General features: G+C 36.4%; 2 protein-coding genes across 5 annotated transcripts in view; one reads left to right on the forward strand and one right to left on the reverse strand.

Annotated features, from left to right (window-relative positions):
* Nucleotides 1–678: 678 nt before the first annotated feature.
* LOC120539741 (zinc finger and BTB domain-containing protein 1-like) lies at nt 679–19,410 on the reverse strand. Its single transcript, XM_039770123.1, has 3 exons — nt 19,337–19,410; nt 8,788–9,621; nt 679–1,704 (listed from the first exon to the last, which is right to left on the reverse strand). The coding sequence occupies exons 2-3, from the start codon at nt 9,605–9,607 to the stop codon at nt 698–700; spliced, it is 1,827 nt and encodes a 608-aa protein (XP_039626057.1). The 5' UTR covers nt 9,608–9,621; nt 19,337–19,410; the 3' UTR covers nt 679–697.
* Nucleotides 19,411–19,503: 93 nt separating this feature from the next.
* LOC120539742 overlaps nt 19,504–20,322 on the forward strand; it is a 55,368-nt gene continuing 54,549 nt past the window's right edge. For 3 of the 4 annotated variants that reach the window (XR_005635662.1, XM_039770124.1, XM_039770125.1), the window contains exon 1: nt 19,504–19,613. The gene's annotated coding sequence lies outside the window, so the exon portion shown is untranslated. Of the gene's footprint in view, nt 19,614–19,954; nt 19,982–20,322 lie in introns of those variants that run through there. The other variant, XM_039770126.1, reaches the window with a different exon arrangement.

Here is a 20,322-nt window from a genome sequence, read left to right on the forward strand (position 1 = left end):
TATGGTATAATTAACTATTTTTGTGCTTAAAAATCTGTAAAAAATATATTTACATACAGTTCGTACGGTCTGGAACGGATTAACTGTATTTACATACAATCCTATGGGGGAAATTACTTCGGGTCACAACCAAATCGGGTTGCGACCAGAGTTTTGGAACGAATTACGGTTGTGACCCAACGTTCCATTGTATGTTTTTAGGATATATATAACTATGGCTGACCGAAATAGATCGCTCTGATCAGCGATGGTAAATCAAAAACCTGTATTGGCAAGTTGTAGTTTGTGAACTTCATAAACTGTTGTAACATTCATCCAGGAAACAATTACTCTAAAAATCACAAGGAGAAACTGCATATTTCAGCTAGACTACCAGTAATAGATTATCTGGCAAAGAACAGCAAAAGCCGTGACTAATCTATTTTTCAAAGTTAAATAATTATCTTGGATTTTAACCAAGTTAAAGCAGAAAAAAAACACATAATGTTCTTTATAATACCTTTTCAATGATGTACTGCAGTCATTCCCATAATTATTAAAATTTGTTCATATACAAGTTTATGCAACTAAAGAAAAACACTACAAAAATATTCACACTTAAAAGCACACCCCATGTTTTTTATATTTACTTACAAGAAATGAAAGAAAAACAAAAACTTTGTTTCACATGTAGGTGTCTTTAATCCCTTGTTGAAGATTAACGGCAACTGTCATAATGAGTTAACAATTCTTTCTTAAGGCGAAACTTTACACCACAGCGCTCGCATGTATGTCGATGTTCCAGCTCATGCTCTTTAAGTAACATAGGAGTATCACAAATGTGAAAACAGGTCTGACAAATTACTTGTGGTTTAGTCAAATGTGTTATTAAGTGGTGATAATGTCCACTTTTGCGGTAGCTGGCATGGCCACAGAACTGGCAGTGATATGTGGCCTGGCCTTCATGACGGGCCTCGTGAATTTTAAGCTCTCGATTGCGTATAAATTTTTTGCCACAGGTTGAGCAGGAGAATCTCCTGATATTGCTGTGAGTTGCTTCATGTTCTGTTAGATGCCCACGCTGAAGAAAAGCCTTCCCACAGACATTACAGATGTGGTTTCTCACTTCAGGGCGTGATTGTCCTAAATCTGCAGGTCTTTCAGAACAGCGAATGTTATGTAACTGAAACATTTTGGGTCTTTTGAAAACTTTACCACAGGTCTTGCAGGATAATTTCCCTCTTGAGGAGTTCCATGACTGAAAGGAAGAAAAGTCCTCTAGCTCCACTTCCACTGAGTAGGGGTCTTTTAGAGTGGAGTTCCGCTTTGAGACTGGCGGTGATGGACTCTGCCTCAGTCTGCTTGGTATGCGCCGTTGCCGAGAGGGTCGTTCACGTCCGCAGTTATTCAAGTGGTCATCTAGTGCCAGATGAGTGTTAAAGCTCATTTCACAGCGGGAGCAAGGAAAAGTGGATGGACTTTTATGAGCAAAGGTAAAAACTGAGGACTTTGTGAGTTTAGAAATTGATGGAGACGATGTAAACTCAGAACATATGGACGTAGAGGCACTCTGGGATTGTCCTGGTTCTGCTGTCACAGAAACATTCCTTTCATTCCAAGCCAATTCTGATTTTTCAGACTTCAGCTGATGAAACTCCTCAAGCTTCTTTGCTGACTGTGTAGTTAAACTGGTCTCACATTGCAAAGGATCTTCTTGTATTCGATCTAAAACAAAAGATTCATAATAATCTTAAAAATTAGTAAATATTTAAAAAAAAGTATGCTTTTATTATACTTTTTTCTTTTATACACAATAGACAAGTTGTATTATAATGTATAGTTATTTTAAAGCATGTTACTATTATAAACTAATAAAAGACTTAAGTTTGGTGTATGTGCTCTGTAATATTGTAATATGAGTTTTCAAACCATGAATAAGTTGGACTTTAAACTCTAAAGTTGTGCATTCATAGCAACACAATGTAGGAGTGTCACAATTAATTTAAAGACCACTAACTTCATTGGTCCAATAGTAATTATTTCCCATTAGTATGTGTCCAATCAACGCACACTAGCACTAGAACCCTACTTTGGTTTCAATTCAGAGTTTGCAAGCTCTACTCAGTTCCATTTTGGATGCACACATTTGTACCATTCAAGTACAACATACTGTAAAACTGTACAACTACAGTTTAAGTTTCAATTTACAGTCAAGTGTTACATAGTGCAATATTTACTCCAGCAGACTAGTGACACTGGCACAATATAAAAAAAAGATCATTTAATGTAAACAAATCGAGTGAATACAACACCATAGATTAAATACAACACCACTTGACAGATTTAAGAACTATCCAATGCAGATGTCAGTATGTAGACTCATTGAAATAAAAAGAACTCAATGCTTCTAGAATGGATAAAAGGAGAAAAATACAGCACAAAATGGCCAGGATCTTTAGTAAATCTTAATTCTCAGTATGATAAACATGTCCTGAAGAGAGGAAAGTTTTGTGTCAGTAGTGTGGAGGATAGATTTATTCACAGTGAGGATGGACCTATGTACCTATAGAAATTGGTGAGCACAGATGGCAATATCCACGATTTCCTAAGACAGCAAAAGAAGTGGAGGTGCTGGAGATCATACTTTCAATTATCCAAAGGGCGCCATGTACACTGCAGGTCACTATTGGTGGCAACTTCAAGAAATGTAAAGCTGCTGACATCTCCATGGCACCCACAAAAAAAGTGGAATGGAAATATGGTCTGTCTCCCACTTCCTAAAATCTATAGCCAGTTCCCCAGCATTGAAATCACTAGGGACAGACTACAGAATACAAAATGTAATGTTTTCCAGCACCATTTTCCATAGCAGGGGTCACCAAGTCCGATCTTGGAGAACCACCATGGCTACAGGTTTTCATTCTTGTCCTTTTTTAATGAATGCCCTGTTTGTGCTGCTAATTAACTTCTTGTGAATTCATTTTAATTGAATTGCTTATTTGAGATTTGTTCCCCTGAATTTCTTCCTCGTTCCTCTGATTTGCTCCATTTCTTTCCTTAAATGGCACCCAAACAGAAATGAAATGTGAGGTGAGGGAGCCAACATAAGACCAACTAAGTCAGGGCCTTAAACTCCAACCAATTTCACTCCAATCAGCTGCTTAATGAGGTGCCATGTCTTGTTGTTAATTAAACTCGTTCTTTAATTCCATGGCTTGTTGCTGCTCTCGTGGTGCATTAGCAGACATTTCTGAAATTGTTGATTTTGTCTTTCTAAGAGCACTGTTAAAATTTTTGTGGACCTGAGCAGATAGACATTCTTTTCTTTATTTTCAGATATTGTATGATGGACACCAATTATTTTGGCTCATTTTGTATCTCATTATTGTTTGGCTGCTAATTAAGGAAACGAAACAATTAAGGGGTCTGAGTCTTCAAGAGCAAGTCAATTAAAATGAGTTCAAAAGACGTTAATTAGCAGCAAGAACAGGTCACTCATTAAGAAAAGGGTTAGAATGAAAACCTGCAGCCACGGTGGTCCTTCAGGACTGGAGCTAGTGACCCCTGTTCTAAAGTACTAAATCATAGTGGCAGTGAGTGCCATTTATCCCTAATCATCAATACACACTACATTTTTCTTTGGCACAGGGTTTATTTCATTAACAAAGTATACAGTAAATTTTGATGTTGCATTTTTAATCTTCAAAGAAACATTTACGGCAACTTCATTACTGACTAATTTTGATAGTAAGCCCCGTGAGCATGGGAAAGGAGCTATATAAATAAAATGTATTATTATTATTATAGTACTTATAGCAGAGAAAAAGCAAAATTGATACAGCAGAATATTGTAATATTTTTACTTATAATGTGTCATCAACGCATTTAGGACAAATACCAAGATTTTATTTTTCTTACATTTTAGATGCCATGTATGGGTGGAAGCTTCTTTTGAAATATAGCAGAAAAACATTAAAATGTTGCCACAGTGTCACAAATGTATTAATTGTCAGTTTTGTATCTGAAAAATGTTGAAGAAAATGTTTAAAACTTTATATACGAAAGACGTTCAAAAAGTTTCTGCACTTTTATATTTTCGCGGGAAACGGTGAATGCGGGAGGAGTAGTAAATTGGACTTTAAAAAGTTGGTATGACGCTGGGAAAATTGCATCACAAACGAAGGTAACTATGTAGAAAAGTGATGTGATTTGTTTTTGAAATTCATAATAAACAGAGTTAAAAAAAAAAGTGCAGAAACTTTTTGAATGTCCCTCGTATTTATATATAAATGAAAAGAGAAAATGACCTTAAGCAAATCACAATAGGAAGAGGAATTGATTGACAGAGTTATTTTCACCTTTTAAGGATTCACAAAACATACTGTCAGCCAATCTCAGTCAACACAGGGCACAAGGCAGGAACAAATCCCAGGCAGGGCACCAACCCACCACAGGACACACATACCCACACACACCAAGCAGACACTAGGGACAATTTAGGATCGCCAATGCACCTAACCTGCATGTCTTCGGACTGTGGGAGGAAACCGGATGCAATAAACTTGAAACATCAACAACCTAAAGTGAACCCATTATTTTGATTATGTGCCAGCACTTTCCTAAAACATATAAAGATTAGTTAAATGACATGCGGCATAGCGGTTAGTGTTATTACATAGCTTGAGAGTCTTATGGTCTTTGTGGGGTTGTATTTAGATACTTTAGCTTTCTCTAAAATAATTACTGGGTAGATTGACTAATAAACATAAATTAACCAGGAGCTGGGGCATCTGGGTGCCCTGTCATGTTTGGGCTGGTCCCTGCTCTGTGACTAATAATGGCAGAACAATAAGAGGTTACTTACAAATCTGTAATTGTAATGATGAAACAGTGCTTAATATTTTTATGCTTCTATAAAACAGACACTGAAGCTGCTCTCTTGAACTATAAGCAAAGAAAAATGTGCACACCAAGAGGGTGTTATTATCATTTATGTACTTGAAATCAAACCGGTCGTACATAAGTTCTCCCATAATTTCACTGCAAGACTGAGCTGAATTCATGATCCAGAGTTGTTTAGGAGAAATGTTGACAATTGATTAGTAAGAAAGCAAGCATGAACAGTCAAGTGAATTTGTCACTCAAAACCTATGATGAGCTATTTAAATCTGACAGCAAAGAAAAGTCCAGAACAACCAGAAACAACCTTAAATAGGACTCAAAACTGCAAACAACTACTGTAAAACAGAGATAGAAAACTGTTTCACTAACAACGGAGACTCATGACGCATCTTTTATGCTAAACAAGCAGTTACAGATTAAGGTTACCCATAGTAGAACTAATAATGGCTTCTTGCCAGATATGCTTAACGGATTCTACAGTATTCTTATTGCATATCCAGCAACACATATGCAGATGGCAGTATGTCAGATTTTCCAAGTGATTAAGCCCTAACACTCTTGATAGATGGAGAATGATCTATGGCCACTGTCAACAGCAATAAAACTGCAGATCTTGGACTATAGAGTCAAAGTATGTGCTAATTATTTGCTGGACTCCTCTAACTTCAGCACCTCACTGGCTGAAGCTATAATCCCCATCTACTTTAAGTCCATTGTTCAAGTGCCAAATAAATCTGCACACATGTTAATCGACACCTAAAGCCCTACACACCAGACACACTGGACTTGAATCAGTCCGAACATCACACAAACTGATCCAGAGTATGAAATTATGACTGCACACCCTTGGCACTAATGCAGCTTTACAATATTCATTTGTTATTTTATCTATTCACTTGTCTTTACTAAAATAAAGTTTTACACTGCTGGCCTAGCTTTCATCAGGGGTGGGAGCTGATTTGTTTCAAACCTTTTTTTTTTGTAAAACTTGAGTTGTGTATGGATTGTTATTTGATTTTAATAAATTCAAGAAAATTAAAATAAAAAAAAAAGGAAAACGAAACATCTAACAGTCTCAGTATGAATACTGGATCACCCTATGGTTATGTACTGAGCCACCTACTACTTTTTCATGCTTAAAAGCACAACTGTGCCAACTAGAAATGTAGTGTGGTGCATGTTTTAAATAAATAATCAGAAGTGTGTTAACATTTATATGGAAATCTAAATTTATTAATGTCAGATTTAAAGTTTGTCTTATTTTTGTGAATTCTACTATGCACTGAAAGGTCATAAGGTTCACATTGCGTCTTTAGAACATCTGCTACCATGCTAGGGCAGATGCAAAATGCTTTATAAAGTACGTTGTTACACACAGTTGATTCTGCCCAATTATGTTTGTTTTTAGCTATTTCAATTAAATGTGACGCAAAGGGAAATGAAGTAAAAAGGAATCTGAAAGGACAACAAGGTAAACATTATTTAGCTAGATAAGACCTATTTATACAATGCTGAGTGCGACAGTTCACCTTCCATACCACAAATGCCAAGAAGTGACCCGTGTAAGGAAGGACTATGCTTGCAAATATCGAGCATTCTTATGCTGAGGGATTCTATATACTCTGAAATAGAAAAACTGTACACTTCTGTGCACCACTAAAACACATTTTAAAAAAGCAGTTAAGTTACTACAGTATGAAAGTGTAGGTTGAAATTATTCTGTTAAAGAAAACAAAAAAAAGTGCTAAAAAAACACAAAAGGCACTCATACCTATAGTTGGAAAGCCAGGAGTGTGACGCTGCTCCAGTACAAACAATGTAAAGATTGTAAGAGCACAAACCTTTGTTTTGAAATGCAATGATTTAAAAACTCACACATCATTTTCCTTTACAAAAACTAAAATACTGAACATACCTATCACTCTGCACACCATCAGCCTACCTACATGCCTGTAGGCGAGGTAAGCAGCCTAGCTGCAAGTAACACCATGATGCTAACCTTTGCTTACTAGACTCACCATGTTACGTCCTGAATTTAAGGCCATTCTGACACTTCTTTTGTTAGTTGTTCCCCATACTATACATGACAGTATCTCAGTCTTACTAAAATATGCTTTCTCTCTACTTTATTTTCTCACTGTTTGACTATAACCTCGCTGCCGCATCCTAACCTGTGCTGTAAATGGCGCAACTGTCAGTGCAGGACCACTTATTGTGTACTGTATTAGTTCTGATTGTCCGTGTTATTTGAATGCACATAACGAGCAGGTTCATCGAGAAATGTTCCACAACCCATTTTACCTGGGTCTGTCAGAGATCACTTTATTATTTCACTTGACTTGATTCAGTTGTGCAAATCTTATATATACTGTAGAATCGACCCACAATTTGACAAGGAGGCTACACCTCATTGTAACTTAGGATAGTTTTTTTTTTTTTTTTTAGTTTTCCTAAACAGATTTCATCCTCGAATAGGCTAAAACACGGGTGTCGAACTCCGGTCCTGGAGTGCCACAGTGGCTGCAGGTTTTCATTCTAACCATCTTCTTCATTAGTGACAAGTTTTTGCTGCTAATGAACTTCTTTTGCCTCAGTTTTAATTAACTTGTCTCTCTCTTAGTTGGCTCTTTTTCCTTAACTAGCAGGCAAACAATATTGACACACAAACCAAACCACTACATGACCAAAGAAGGAAGGTGAAGGTCTCAGTAAGGTTGATCTCTCAGGTCACCATAACATTTTGACGGCGTTCTTAGAAAAATCAACAGTTTTGGAAATGTCTGCTGTGGCAGAATGAGAGCAGCAACAAGCCATGGGATTAAAGAACAGGTTTAATTAACAGAAAGAATCGGCTTCTCATTAATAGATTGGTTGGAGTTTGAACTCCCAGTTTAGCTGGTCATCTGTTGGCTTGTTTCACATCTCATTATGTTTGGTTGCCATTTAATGAATAAATTAATCAATTCAGAGGACTGAATCCTTAAAAACAGGGCTATTAAAATGAAGGGAAAAGGAGTTAATTAGCAGTGAAAACTGCTCACTGATTAGTAAAAGGGTTAGAATGAAAATCTGCAGCCACTGCGGCCCACCAGGACTGGAGTTCGACACCCCTGGGCTAAAAACTCAAACATTTATTTATTCACATCCCTAGTGTCAACAAGTATGATGGAAAGTCACCAAACCTGCTGATGTCACAACAATAACAGAACTAATGACCAACTCTGATGTAACAGCCTACAGGGAGGAGGATAAACCCAATACAGCAATCACAAAATGTCTCAATCAAGTTTCCAACTTTTCTGGCTTTAGTGACCCTGTCAGCAAAAAAAACAGAAATGTTGAAAGTATCAAGCATGACCATGGTCTCTGTAGAGTTTGAGTATTCTCTGCACATAAAATACTCCATTTCATTCCCACATCTAAAAGGACTGTACGTGAGGCTAACAAGGGACCCAGATACTATATAGTGAGTGTGGGGATGCACAAGAGTATACTTGTGCCACATTTAGGGCTTTTTCCTGATGCTTCCAGGATAAGATACAGCCCGCCATTACCCTGAATGGATTAAGTGAATTTGAAAATGGATAAACAGACATTGGCATGGCATGACCAAAAGCGAGCGTGTGAATGAACTCTGCAACAGACAGCAATTCCAATGAAGGCTGATTCCTGCCTTCCAGGATAGACACCTGTTACATGTGGCCCTGTAATGGCAAAGAATTGTGGAAAGTAGTTTTTTTTATCGTTTTAACCAATGAAAACAGAATTTTATATAAATACTTAATGTACATTACTATAAACAAGAAAACATTTAATAACATGCTGTAAGAACCAGATAAACAACTATATATTTCAGTTCTCAACCAATATACAATAATGGATAAACAAAAGAAATAGATGAATTACTTGTACTGGAAGAAACAGATTCTCTTGTTGGTTTCTGGGACTCCACTTCACTTTCTGTGTTGATTTGAACTACGTTGATTCCATGCACCTCAAGAAAACTGGAACTCTCTCTTGGTTCTTCTTTTAAAGCAGCTGATGAGATACACCTTGCTTGTCCTGGATGTGGATAGAGCTTATTGGTAGCAGACAACATAGAAGAACACTGAGAATAGGGACAGTCTTTCTCCACCATTTCCTCCACAATTTCCAAAGGTGATTCCACTTTCTTTTCAGTCTTGTGACTCTTTACTTTCGCCATATGAAATCCATCTAAAGAACACAGGTAAGCTGGTTTCCAGTCTATGTCATCCTTCTCCCCAGACTCTCCTTTATCTGATGTATCCACTTCTTGTACATCAAATGTCTCCACGCCATACAACAAAGCAGAACTAACTTTAGCATTGCTGGTATGGAGAAATTCAGGAATATTATAAAACTCAAGGAAGAACATAGCAGCCTGAAGTCCTGGTAATTCATTTCTGGTAGGTTTGGTGTGAGGTACACCCTTGTACATCATCTGCAAAATGACATCAAAATGTTCAGGACGAACATGTTCGGGGTTTAGTGTGTAACTAATTTGTGGGCAGCTGGCTAAAGTTGGCTGGTTCACAAAAAGCTTGTGAAAGTATGCACAACAGGCAGCCAGCACAACACGGTGAGCACGAAAGTAAACCTCCCCAATTCTCACAATTACATCACATAAGAATCCAAACTCCAGTTGTGCACTCAGCTGTTGGAGCACATGCTGACTATGAGAATAAGGATCACCAGCTGTTGTCATAACTCCAATGCCACCTATAAAAAAAATAGGTTTGTTATATTACATCTGTACATTTAATTCAAAAACATGTTTATTAATCCAACAAAATATGAATTAAATTTAAAGCTATTTATACGTGAAAGACATTGGTATGATAGTATGCATCCAAGGATTCCAATTTTGGCACAGTGGAAACACTTGTTTGCCCCAAAGATACTTAAAACTATGTTGTCACAAAATTCAGTTATTTTTGCCAAACTGGTCTAAATGAAAGAATAAACTAAATAAATACACAATTCTACAGATAGTTGTAAATAAATAGAAACAATCTTTGCCTGTTGCAGGTTATAAGAACCCAATTCTAGAATAAGACCCAGAAAAGGTACTCTCCAGCAAAAACAACAATTTTTTTATATAACATATTTTCAAACAAACAATGTAGCTCAAAGTCCTGATGGACTTTTGGTTAAAAGATGTTGGAAAAAGAGCTACAGCAGTTACATAAGAGAGATATTGATAAGTACATTAAAACACTCTAGACAAGAACAGGACATTTAGCTCAACAAATCTCGCCACTCCTATCCACTTATTTCTTCCAAAAAAACATCAAGTCGAGTTTTCAAAGTCCCTAACATCTTACTGTCTACCACACTATTTGGTAGCTTATTCCAAGTGTCTATTATTCTTTGTGTAAAGAAAAACTTCCTAATTTACCCTTAAAAAGTTTCCAACTGTGTCCACGTGTTCTTGATGAACTCATTTTAAAGTCAGTGTCTTGATCCACTGGACTAATTTCCTTCATAATTTTAAACACTTCAATCGTGTCACTTCTTAATCTTTTTTGTCTTAAACTGTAAAGGCTCAGTTCTTTTAATCTTTTCTCCTAACTCATCCCCTGTAGTCCTCTAATCAGCCGAGTTGCTCTTCTCTGGACCTTTTCTGGCGCTGCTATTTCCTTTTTGTAGCCTGGAGACCAAAACTGCATAAGTACTCCAGATGAGGCCTCGCCAGTGCATTATAAAGGTTGAGCAGAACCTCCTTGGACTGGTCCAGCTTGTTGATCTCAGACCTTGACCTTGGTAAAGTAAATCAGCTCTCAGGACATTGCATATAACAAATCTGATGAAGAACGAGCTGGTGCTTATTCAAGGAAAAGCACCAACTAGATGGTTAGAGAGTTAGGGCTTAGAGTGAACATATCCCATTGGAACCCAGGATACGCTGGATGGGTAGCTCTTGGCTGGCATGGGTGCATCTGGAAATTTCCCCAGAAAGAACAGAGACTTTTAGTCAAGAGTATATGACCTGTTTTCTACATCTTATCACAATGCCACTGCTACCCACACCAGGACAAGCCGATGTGATAATGAAGTAACAGATATTGTAAGGGCCAATTACAGCACTTCCATAATATTATAGCCTGTTTTAAATGTCATTATCAGTATCAATTTTTATTGGTATTTATTATTTTACCATGTTCATTCAATTCCTAAAAAGAACAAGTTTGAAAGTTCACACATCATGCTCCACTGACAGACTGAGGAGATCGTTCCTCCCCAACACTATGCGACTCTTCAATTCCACTCGGGGGAGTAAATGCTAACATTTAATAACAAGTTATTGTCTGCTTTTTTATTTTTACATTTTTTTTTTTAATTTTTCATTTTTATTACTATTTAATGTAATATTGTTTTTTTTGTATCAGTGTACTGCTGCTGGATTATGTGAATTTCCCCTTGGGATTAATAAAGTATCTATCTATCTATCTATTTATCTATATTCAGGTGTATTTGGGACTTGGTTAAGCGATTTGAAATTTAGGGCATTATACATTTTTTAGTTATCTCAAAGAGTTGGCAAGTAAATGCTTGCTTATTAAATAAGTCATATTCATACAAATATGTGCAATTACACAAATTAAGAAACTACGTTAAATAAATTCTTTTTAACAGCACTGTACAATATCATGTGATTAAAAATTAAGCCCAAATATACTTATGGTGGCTCAATGGCTTTCATAGTCAAATTCAAGTGATGTAAAAATGACAATGATTGATGTGTTACTGTTATTGGTAGAGGGTCTATGATTAACTTCTGTGCACATTTCTTAAATGGAGCATTTTTAAAAAAGCACCCTATAGAGATTTAAAATATATGTTGAAGTTTTGTAAAACTTATTAGCTTCTGTAGGCCAGGATGGAGAGAAAATTTGGAGATTTGCTAATAAATTGTACTGTCAGATAAATATTGTATTATGCAATAGAATTTTTATATTTAAAAATATGTTTTTAAAATAACAAAAGGGATCTCAAAAAATAAAACTCCAATAACCTTCCAAAATTGTATTTAGAGCAGTAAATACAACTATAGCAACAAAAACACACCACTCAGTTACCCACTAAATACCAACATATAAACAATTAAGTGAATCTGCTAAAAGAAATAAGGCTTTAAATGCAAAATGACCAATACTAGCATAAAAGCAAAATCAATATTACTCCACGAAAAGAGAAAATCAACTGCTCTAAGTTTCCCAAAAAGCTATTAATATTAGTAAAACCCAATAATTCATTACAATCATCCAAATAACTAAGAACTTGGAAAGGAACCAATTTATTGCATAATGGGAATACCAAAGGTGATTAATTTCAGTCTGAAGACACACAGAAATACAAGTGGCCGTAATCCCAACTCAGTCTTTGTCATACGTTTTGCCACTAAGGACTCTTTTGGCATGGTGCAAGCTGTAGCTTTCTGCAGTTCTTGTCGCATGCACCCCAGATCTGATCTCCTGCCTGGATAAACACTTCACTTTCCTTTCTGAACATATCCCAAATTTATATTAATTAATGGAGCTGCATCTTTACCATGTAATGAACTAGTTCAAACAACTTCTAGCTACAGGTTGATAACATCTGTCTTTTACAGCAATAATGTTCAGATAATGTAACTATGAAGTTGTTTTTGGTGTAATGTAAATATTGAGTACATATCTGTTCACTTTGTGTTTATGAACGTACCTTACATAATTCCTTCCCTCCTCCAATTATTTCTGGATGAAAAAACCTTTATATTTAACTTACCTCTCAAGAAACAGGAGACAATTATTTTTCAATAATTTGTACTGGTAATACGAGTGGCTGTCAGACTAGTAAAAGTTGAAAATACACCAAATATACATGTTGAAATAAATCAAGGTAAATTTGAAACAGAAAACTAATCCTTAATTGACGGTGCACAGAATGTTTCTCTGTACTAAATTCCCCAATGCTTTTATGGAGATATTTTAAAATTTCAAAGCTTTGTACAGCAAGCTCTATTTGCAATATCTCATTGAAAATTGAACTGTCCTGATATGGTAATATTTTTATATTAGAATAGTATTGCAAATAATAATGCATTTTCTTGCAATTATTTCTAAATTGGTAATATCTATTATAATAAAAAAATCTTGGGACAAGACGTGACTTTTTGAAGAGACTTTTTAGAATGAAGTCCCACACGGAGACTTTTAACATGAGATTCTTTCAAGTCATGCCATACTTACAACCTTTGGAAGCACGTCCCACGAGACAGTGACTTTTGCCATTAGATTCTTTCAAGTCGCACCCTACTTACAACCATTTTCAAACAAGACCACCGGTCCTCTAACCTTTCAGTCGTGTGAATGCTTTTGGCAGACAAACTTCCTGCACTCTCAGCTCTTATAAATTTTATCAAGACAATAATTTTATATGTTCTAGATGACACATAAACGACTAAGCGAAGAAGAAAGAGCAGCACGTCGAAAAGAGACCCAAAAGCATTGGAGACAAAAGAATGCAAAAAAGAACAATAATAATCTATGTGCAAATTCTGAAAATAAGGAAAGTAATAATCAGCCCAGACCAAGTGCAATTGAAAACCTTGAAGGTCCAATCGGGGTCAGAAATAAAAGACAAAGAGTAAAAGACAAAGTAGAACTTCATAAAGATGTTCAAAAACATTGGCGTAATACATATGCAGAGCAAGTTAAAGACTATGAGAGTAGTAAAATTTGAAAGTATCAAAAAAAAAAAAAAATAGTAAAGATCGCAGTAGCGATTAAAAAAAAAAGAAATGATTACTCGTGAAGTAAGAGAAAGTAATAATCATCCTGGACCAGGTGGTATTGAAAACCTAGCAGGTCCAAGTGGAGTCAGAAATAAAAGACAAAGAGTAGAAGACAAAGTAGAACGTCGAAAAGAGGTTCAAAAACGTTGGCACGAAACACATGCAGAGCAGGTTAGAGATTATGAAAGCAGTGGAATTTGAGAGGCTCAAAAAAAACGGTGTGATACACAAGCAGAGCAAGTTACAGATTATGTAAGTAGTAAAATTTGAAAGTATCAAAAAAGCTGATAGTAAAGATCACATTAGCGCTAACAAACGGAAATGATTACTCGGTGAAATAACAGAACAGCAAAAAGAGATTTAATATATTGACATAGGTGATATGTCAGAAGTATGTAGATATTGTAAGGCTTTAAAGTTTAAGTCAGAGACTTGTAGATTGTCTAATTCGTGTTGCCATCAGGGAAAAATCGTGTTTCTTTCCAGTGAAGAGGTGTATCTGTGAGAATTAAAAGATTTGTTGTTTGGTGAAGGTGAAATACACAAACAATGCAGGCAAAATATCCAAATCTACTATAATCTGTTCGCGTTCAAAACGTAGATTTACACAATAATGGAGCATACGCTAGGAGAATCTGTGGTCCTGCAAAAATTAAAGCTACGACAAGTTTAATTTTGAAGAAACACACAATACAGTAGGTGTATATTTATGATCACGGAGAAGTGGTGCAACATAGAATTGAAAGAGTTAAACGATTGGACGTATTAGACATTATAAAGCCAATAATGGTTACAAATCCATACGTCAAAAAGTATCGCACTTTACGCGAAACTTATCTGCAAAACACGGACAAAGAAATTTTCTTGGATTTCTATTTGAATCCGAAAGATCACGGTCGCATTTATAATAAACCAACATTTGACAAATTGTCAGCGATAATAATTTTGAAAGACAGAGTTGATATTCGTGTATATCCAAAAGCAAACCATGATTCAAAAGGAGATATTGATATGCCATTCGTATTAAAATGTTTACAGTATCCTGTGAGAATAGGTTTTGCTATGACAATTCACAAATCACAGGGACAAACATTCGAAAAACTCGGTTTATTTATTAGAGAGAAAGAAATGATATTCACTCACGGGCAGTTATACGTTGCGTTGTCACATTGTAACACACAATGAAGAAACGTTAATTCCAAATATTGTTTTTACTGAAGTTTTAAAATAAAAGTGAAAATAATACATATGTAACAATTCCCATGAAAATAACAATCTCTTTAAATTGTATATCCGGTTAACCAAACCCAGGGGTTGGCAAACAAAGCGAGCAGGGGGGCGGAGCCCCCTAGTTCTTAATTATATCGAACTGGTGTTAATAACAAAGACCTTTTTATGTAAGGTTAAACAAAGGATAAGCACAAGCTACATGATGGTCTCAAGAGAAACTGTCTGGACTCTTAACCACAAGCTCATCTCCAAATGGTCACAAGCTGGTTCCCTCGTCTTGAAAGGAAGTTAAAGTGGTTGTTTGCCACTTCTGAATGGCTGCAAAAAGGAATGGTCTTACAAAAGAACACAAGCAAGCTGTAGCTGGGAGTTAACAGAGACAGACAACAGCAAAGGTACAATAGAGAGCTGCAAAAGTTAAGAGAGAGGAAGTGATTCCTCTTCAAACACTAGAAAGCATAATATAGAAATGACATCAACAAGGCACCTTTTACTTTTTTGACCATTTAATAAGCACCCTTACTTGTCCCAAGGGCTATGCTGGTTAGTCCTGATGAAGACTCAATACAGCATTTCAATAATATATAAAATATTTCAAAGAATCTACCTTTCAAAGAGTCCAGGTAACAGTGGGAAAGGGACCTTTAAATTAAAATCTCAAAAAAGGGACTAGAACCTAGTCATACATAGAATACAATCTAGTTCTATATGTGTCAACCATTCCATAATTCAACTTAAATGTCTTTTATCAAACTTGCATAAAAAATACTCAGGGCAAGATCCAATATGCGAGTGATAGTGATATGTTTTTGGAATGCACCTAGAGCAACACCATTTAATCGAAAATCTTTACATACTTCTCAGGCAACCTTGGTGTTACAATTACCCCTAATCCATCACAGTTATATCTGGGGTACTCTTAGATAGCTTTAGTGTACATAGGGTTAAACTGATTGGGATTGCTAAATGTCACACTACCTAGAGCCAGGCTTTTTGTATTCAACTGAAAGTTTCCCAAACCACCTTCTTTAAATTGGTGGATAAACGAGGTTCTATATTATTTCAAAGTAGAAAAAAAAAAAAATCTCTCATATAATGTATGTCCAAAACTTTTTTTAAAACAGCAAGAGTAAGCCTGCTGGGCCCGTGATTGACTCATAGATTGTTATACAGGGTGATTCAAAAAGATTCTTCCAATTTCTAAGTACCATAGTTTTACAACCGAAAGGCACCTAGGAACCAATCCCATACCAATTGAAAGAGGGGGTCACAGAGTTTCTGATTGTCACTGGAAGATGGCTCCCTTCAGTCTGCGAGGAGGTGGCGACCCCTGAATAGAAAGCGATTTGCGCAAAAACGACAAGCTCAATCGAGTATGGGATGAATTTGATTATCCGTACAGCTGGAGGAGGTCATACTGAGCACTTGTAAAACTACATAATAAACATTATGCTCACCTAAACCATTCACAATTTTACTACACTGTTCTGTAATGATGTACAAGTGAAATAAATAATTTTGAAATCAGATTAATCTTTTTGAATTAACCTGTACTATCAATTACTGTTTAAAAGGTTTTTTTTGGCTTGTATCTCTGTATCTCTCTATTCTTTTTCAATTTCTCTTGGGTAAGGGTTGAATTTTGTTTTGCTTTTTCCCCAATTTTGTATTATTTCTATTTTTCCTTTGTTTACTCTTTTTTGATTTTTAAGTAAATGATTATATCTATTAAAAAGTACGCACTGCTTTGCTTTCAACTTAATAAGGCATGTTAAAAGCGAAGGGTCTATAATCTATCACAGCCTTCCGTAAATCATAAAACACAAAAAAGGCCATTTTAGGTGTCTACTTGACAGTTTGTCTTTGCACCGTGATTAGAAACTGGAAACAAAAACAAGTAGTCTTGTTGGTAACAGTATTGACAATAGAGAATCTAATAAAATAAATCAAGGGCACACTACTTAAAAATAATCGTGTGTTCAAACAGTCTGAACTGAAGAGTAGGGGTTGAAAATGGATGCCTGGGTGGATTGAAACAAACGTTGAAGGCACGATTAGTGTCACGTTCCTAGTGGTCGCTCGCTTAACTGCAAGCCACGAGACGTGGAATGCACAACTAAACCAAGTCAGACCCCTCTGTCATTTTGAACGCTGCTGTCACATTTCAGTGCCTTTAACCTTTTAACCAATTAGTTGCGCAACATTATTATACAGGGTGACTCAAAAAAGATTCATTTAATTTCAAAGTACCGTATTTTTACAACTATGAGGTGTCTAGGAACCAATCCCATACCAATTGAAAGAGGGGGTCAGAGTTTCTGATTGTCATCGGAAGATGGCTCCCTTCAGTCTGCGAGGAGATGTCAACCCCTGAGCAGAAAGCGATTTGCGCAAAATGACAGGCTCAATCAAGTATGGGATGAATTTGACTACCCATACAGCTGGAGGAGGTCATATTGAGCACTTGTAAAATTACATAATAAAGCTTATGTTCACCTAAACCATTTACAATTTTACTGCACTGATCTATAATGATATACAAGTTAAATAATTTTGAAATCAGAATAATCTTTTTGAATCACTCTGTACTACAAATTATTGTTTAAAAAGTTTTTTTTAAATTTGCTTGTATCCCTCTATTCTTTTTCACTTTCTCTTGGGTAGGGGTTGAATTTTGGTTTTTTTTCTCCAATTTTGTATTATTTCTATTTTTCCCTTGTTAATTTTTAGTTGATTTTTAAGTAAATGATTATATGTTAAAAATTAAGCACTGCTTCTCTTTCAATTAAATAAGGTATATTAAAAGTGAAGGGTCTACAAATCGAACACAGCCTTCCTTAGGGCCATTGTAGTGGTCTACCTGCCTGTTTGTTTTTGGACCGTGATTCGAAACTGGAAACAAAAACAAGCAGTAATGTTGGTAATAGTATTGGAAAAGGAGAATCTGATAAAATAAATCAAGGGCACACCGTTTAAAAATAATCGCGTGTTCAAACAGTCTGAACTGAAGAGTAGGGGTTGAAAATGGATGCCTGGGTGGATTGAAACAAACGTTGAAGGCACGATTAGTGTCACGTTCCTAGTGGTCGCTCGCTTAACTGCAAGCCACGAGACGTGGAATGCACAACTAAACCAAGTCAGACCCCTCTGTCATTTTGAACGCTGCTGTCACATTTCAGTGCCTTTAACCTTTTAACCAATTAGTTGCGCAACATTATTATACAGGGTGACTCAAAAAAGATTCATTTAATTTCAAAGTACCGTATTTTTACAACTATGAGGTGTCTAGGAACCAATCCCATACCAATTGAAAGAGGGGGTCAGAGTTTCTGATTGTCATCGGAAGATGGCTCCCTTCAGTCTGCGAGGAGATGTCAACCCCTGAGCAGAAAGCGATTTGCGCAAAATGACAGGCTCAATCAAGTATGGGATGAATTTGACTACCCATACAGCTGGAGGAGGTCATATTGAGCACTTGTAAAATTACATAATAAAGCTTATGTTCACCTAAACCATTTACAATTTTACTGCACTGATCTATAATGATATACAAGTTAAATAATTTTGAAATCAGAATAATCTTTTTGAATCACTCTGTACTACAAATTATTGTTTAAAAAGTTTTTTGTTTTTTTTTTAAATTTGCTTGTATCCCTCTATTCTTTTTCACTTTCTCTTGGGTAGGGGTTGAATTTTGTTTTTTTTTTTCTCCAATTTTGTATTATTTCTATTTTTCCCTTGTTAATTTTTAAGTAAATGATTATATGTTAAAAATTAAGCACTGCTTCTCTTTCAATTAAATAAGGTATATTAAAAGTGAAGGGTCTACAATCTAACACAGCCTTCCTTAGGGCCATTGTAGTGGTCTACCTGCCTGTTTGTTTTTGGACCGTGATTCGAAACTGGAAACAAAAACAAGCAGTAATGTTGGTAATAGTATTGGAAAAGGAGAATCTGATAAAATAAATCAAGGGCACACCGTTTAAAAATAATCGCGTGTTCAAACAGTCTGAACTGAAGAGTAGGGGTTGATAATGGATGCCTGGGTGGATTCAAACAAATGTGGAAGGCACGATTATCGTCGCGTTCCTAGTGGTCGCTCTTTTAACTGCAAGCCACGAGACGTGAGATGCACAACTAAACCAAGTCAGACCCGTCTGTGATTTTGAACGCTGCTCTCACATTTCACTTTACCCTTTTAACCAATTAGTCGCGCAACATTGTGTCACAGCAACATAAAGGAGCGTGAATTTATGTTGTAAATAACACTTTTCGCTGCCTACCCACCCCGAGTTAAATTCAAACAACTTAAAATGGACTGTCTACTGTCGTCCACAAAGCACCCGCCTTTCAACTACAGTCGAAAACGAAGCGCTAAGAAAATCCAGGGGGTTGAATGAAGTTGAAAGAAAAACAGTAAAACTTTACCGGGTTACGCCAGTTGAAGTCGAGGAGAAAGTGCTGGTGTTGGAGTCGCGAATGGCTCTTGTTGAACGTACGGCACGCGCGCGCGGGAAAAACGCGATTGTGCGTAAAAAATAAAGAGGTGGGCGGCTCTCATCAGGCTGAGGTGGAGAGGGGCGTGGCCTGGCCTGAACTTGTGCGGGCCGAGCGGCTGTCAATTATTTTGGCGGTTATGGAGGCCGCAAACTCCTAAACGCAAACTCGTGCGTTACTCGTCGCTCTTTCGTAAGCAGGCTTCCCGGTAGGTGGACGTATATGGTTTCATGTTGTATGACTAGGTATTTGATGTATGTTGTGTAATATGTCCATATTTTTCTGAAGTCAATTGAATAATAATGTAATTGTTTAGCGGTTGGCGAATGAACGTGAAAACGCGGCTGTAAAAATTAAAGGCTTGTTGTGGTAGGTTCGCGCAGTAGTTGAAGTAGCGTCTCGTATGACGTGAAAATAATTACCATACAAGCGTAAAATATTTGCGTAATTCAATTAGTACGCGTAAATGCACGTTTGCTTTCATTTATAAGCTAACCAGGTTTACCAGTGTACATTAAAATATATAACAGCGAGCAATGAAACGATCTTGAATCATGCTAAACAAGCAAAGGCAACGTAAGAAATTCTTAGTTCACATGACAGTAAGTCTGACTCGGCAATGAATGAAATTAATTATTATTAGTCAGCTACTATTTTATGAACGTTTGGTGTTCATGAAGTTGTAGAGTTTCCCTTAATTTTGCAGAAACTGAAGCGTGAGGAAATGAAGAAGTTTACCGTAGCTGCCGAGTCGGCCATCGAGGATAATATGCGATAAAGGTTTGGGATGGATTTGACATGAGCTGTTTGACACGTGGGGTTCATGTTGAAAATTTGTAAGATTGAGTAGAAGAAAGCAAGAACAATAAAAAAAAACGGATGGACGTCCATTACAAATTGGTTTCATACAATGCCGC

The sequence above is a fragment of the Polypterus senegalus genome, chromosome 11 (assembly GCF_016835505.1).
Source record: "Polypterus senegalus isolate Bchr_013 chromosome 11, ASM1683550v1, whole genome shotgun sequence".
NCBI lineage: Eukaryota > Metazoa > Chordata > Cladistia > Polypteriformes > Polypteridae > Polypterus > Polypterus senegalus.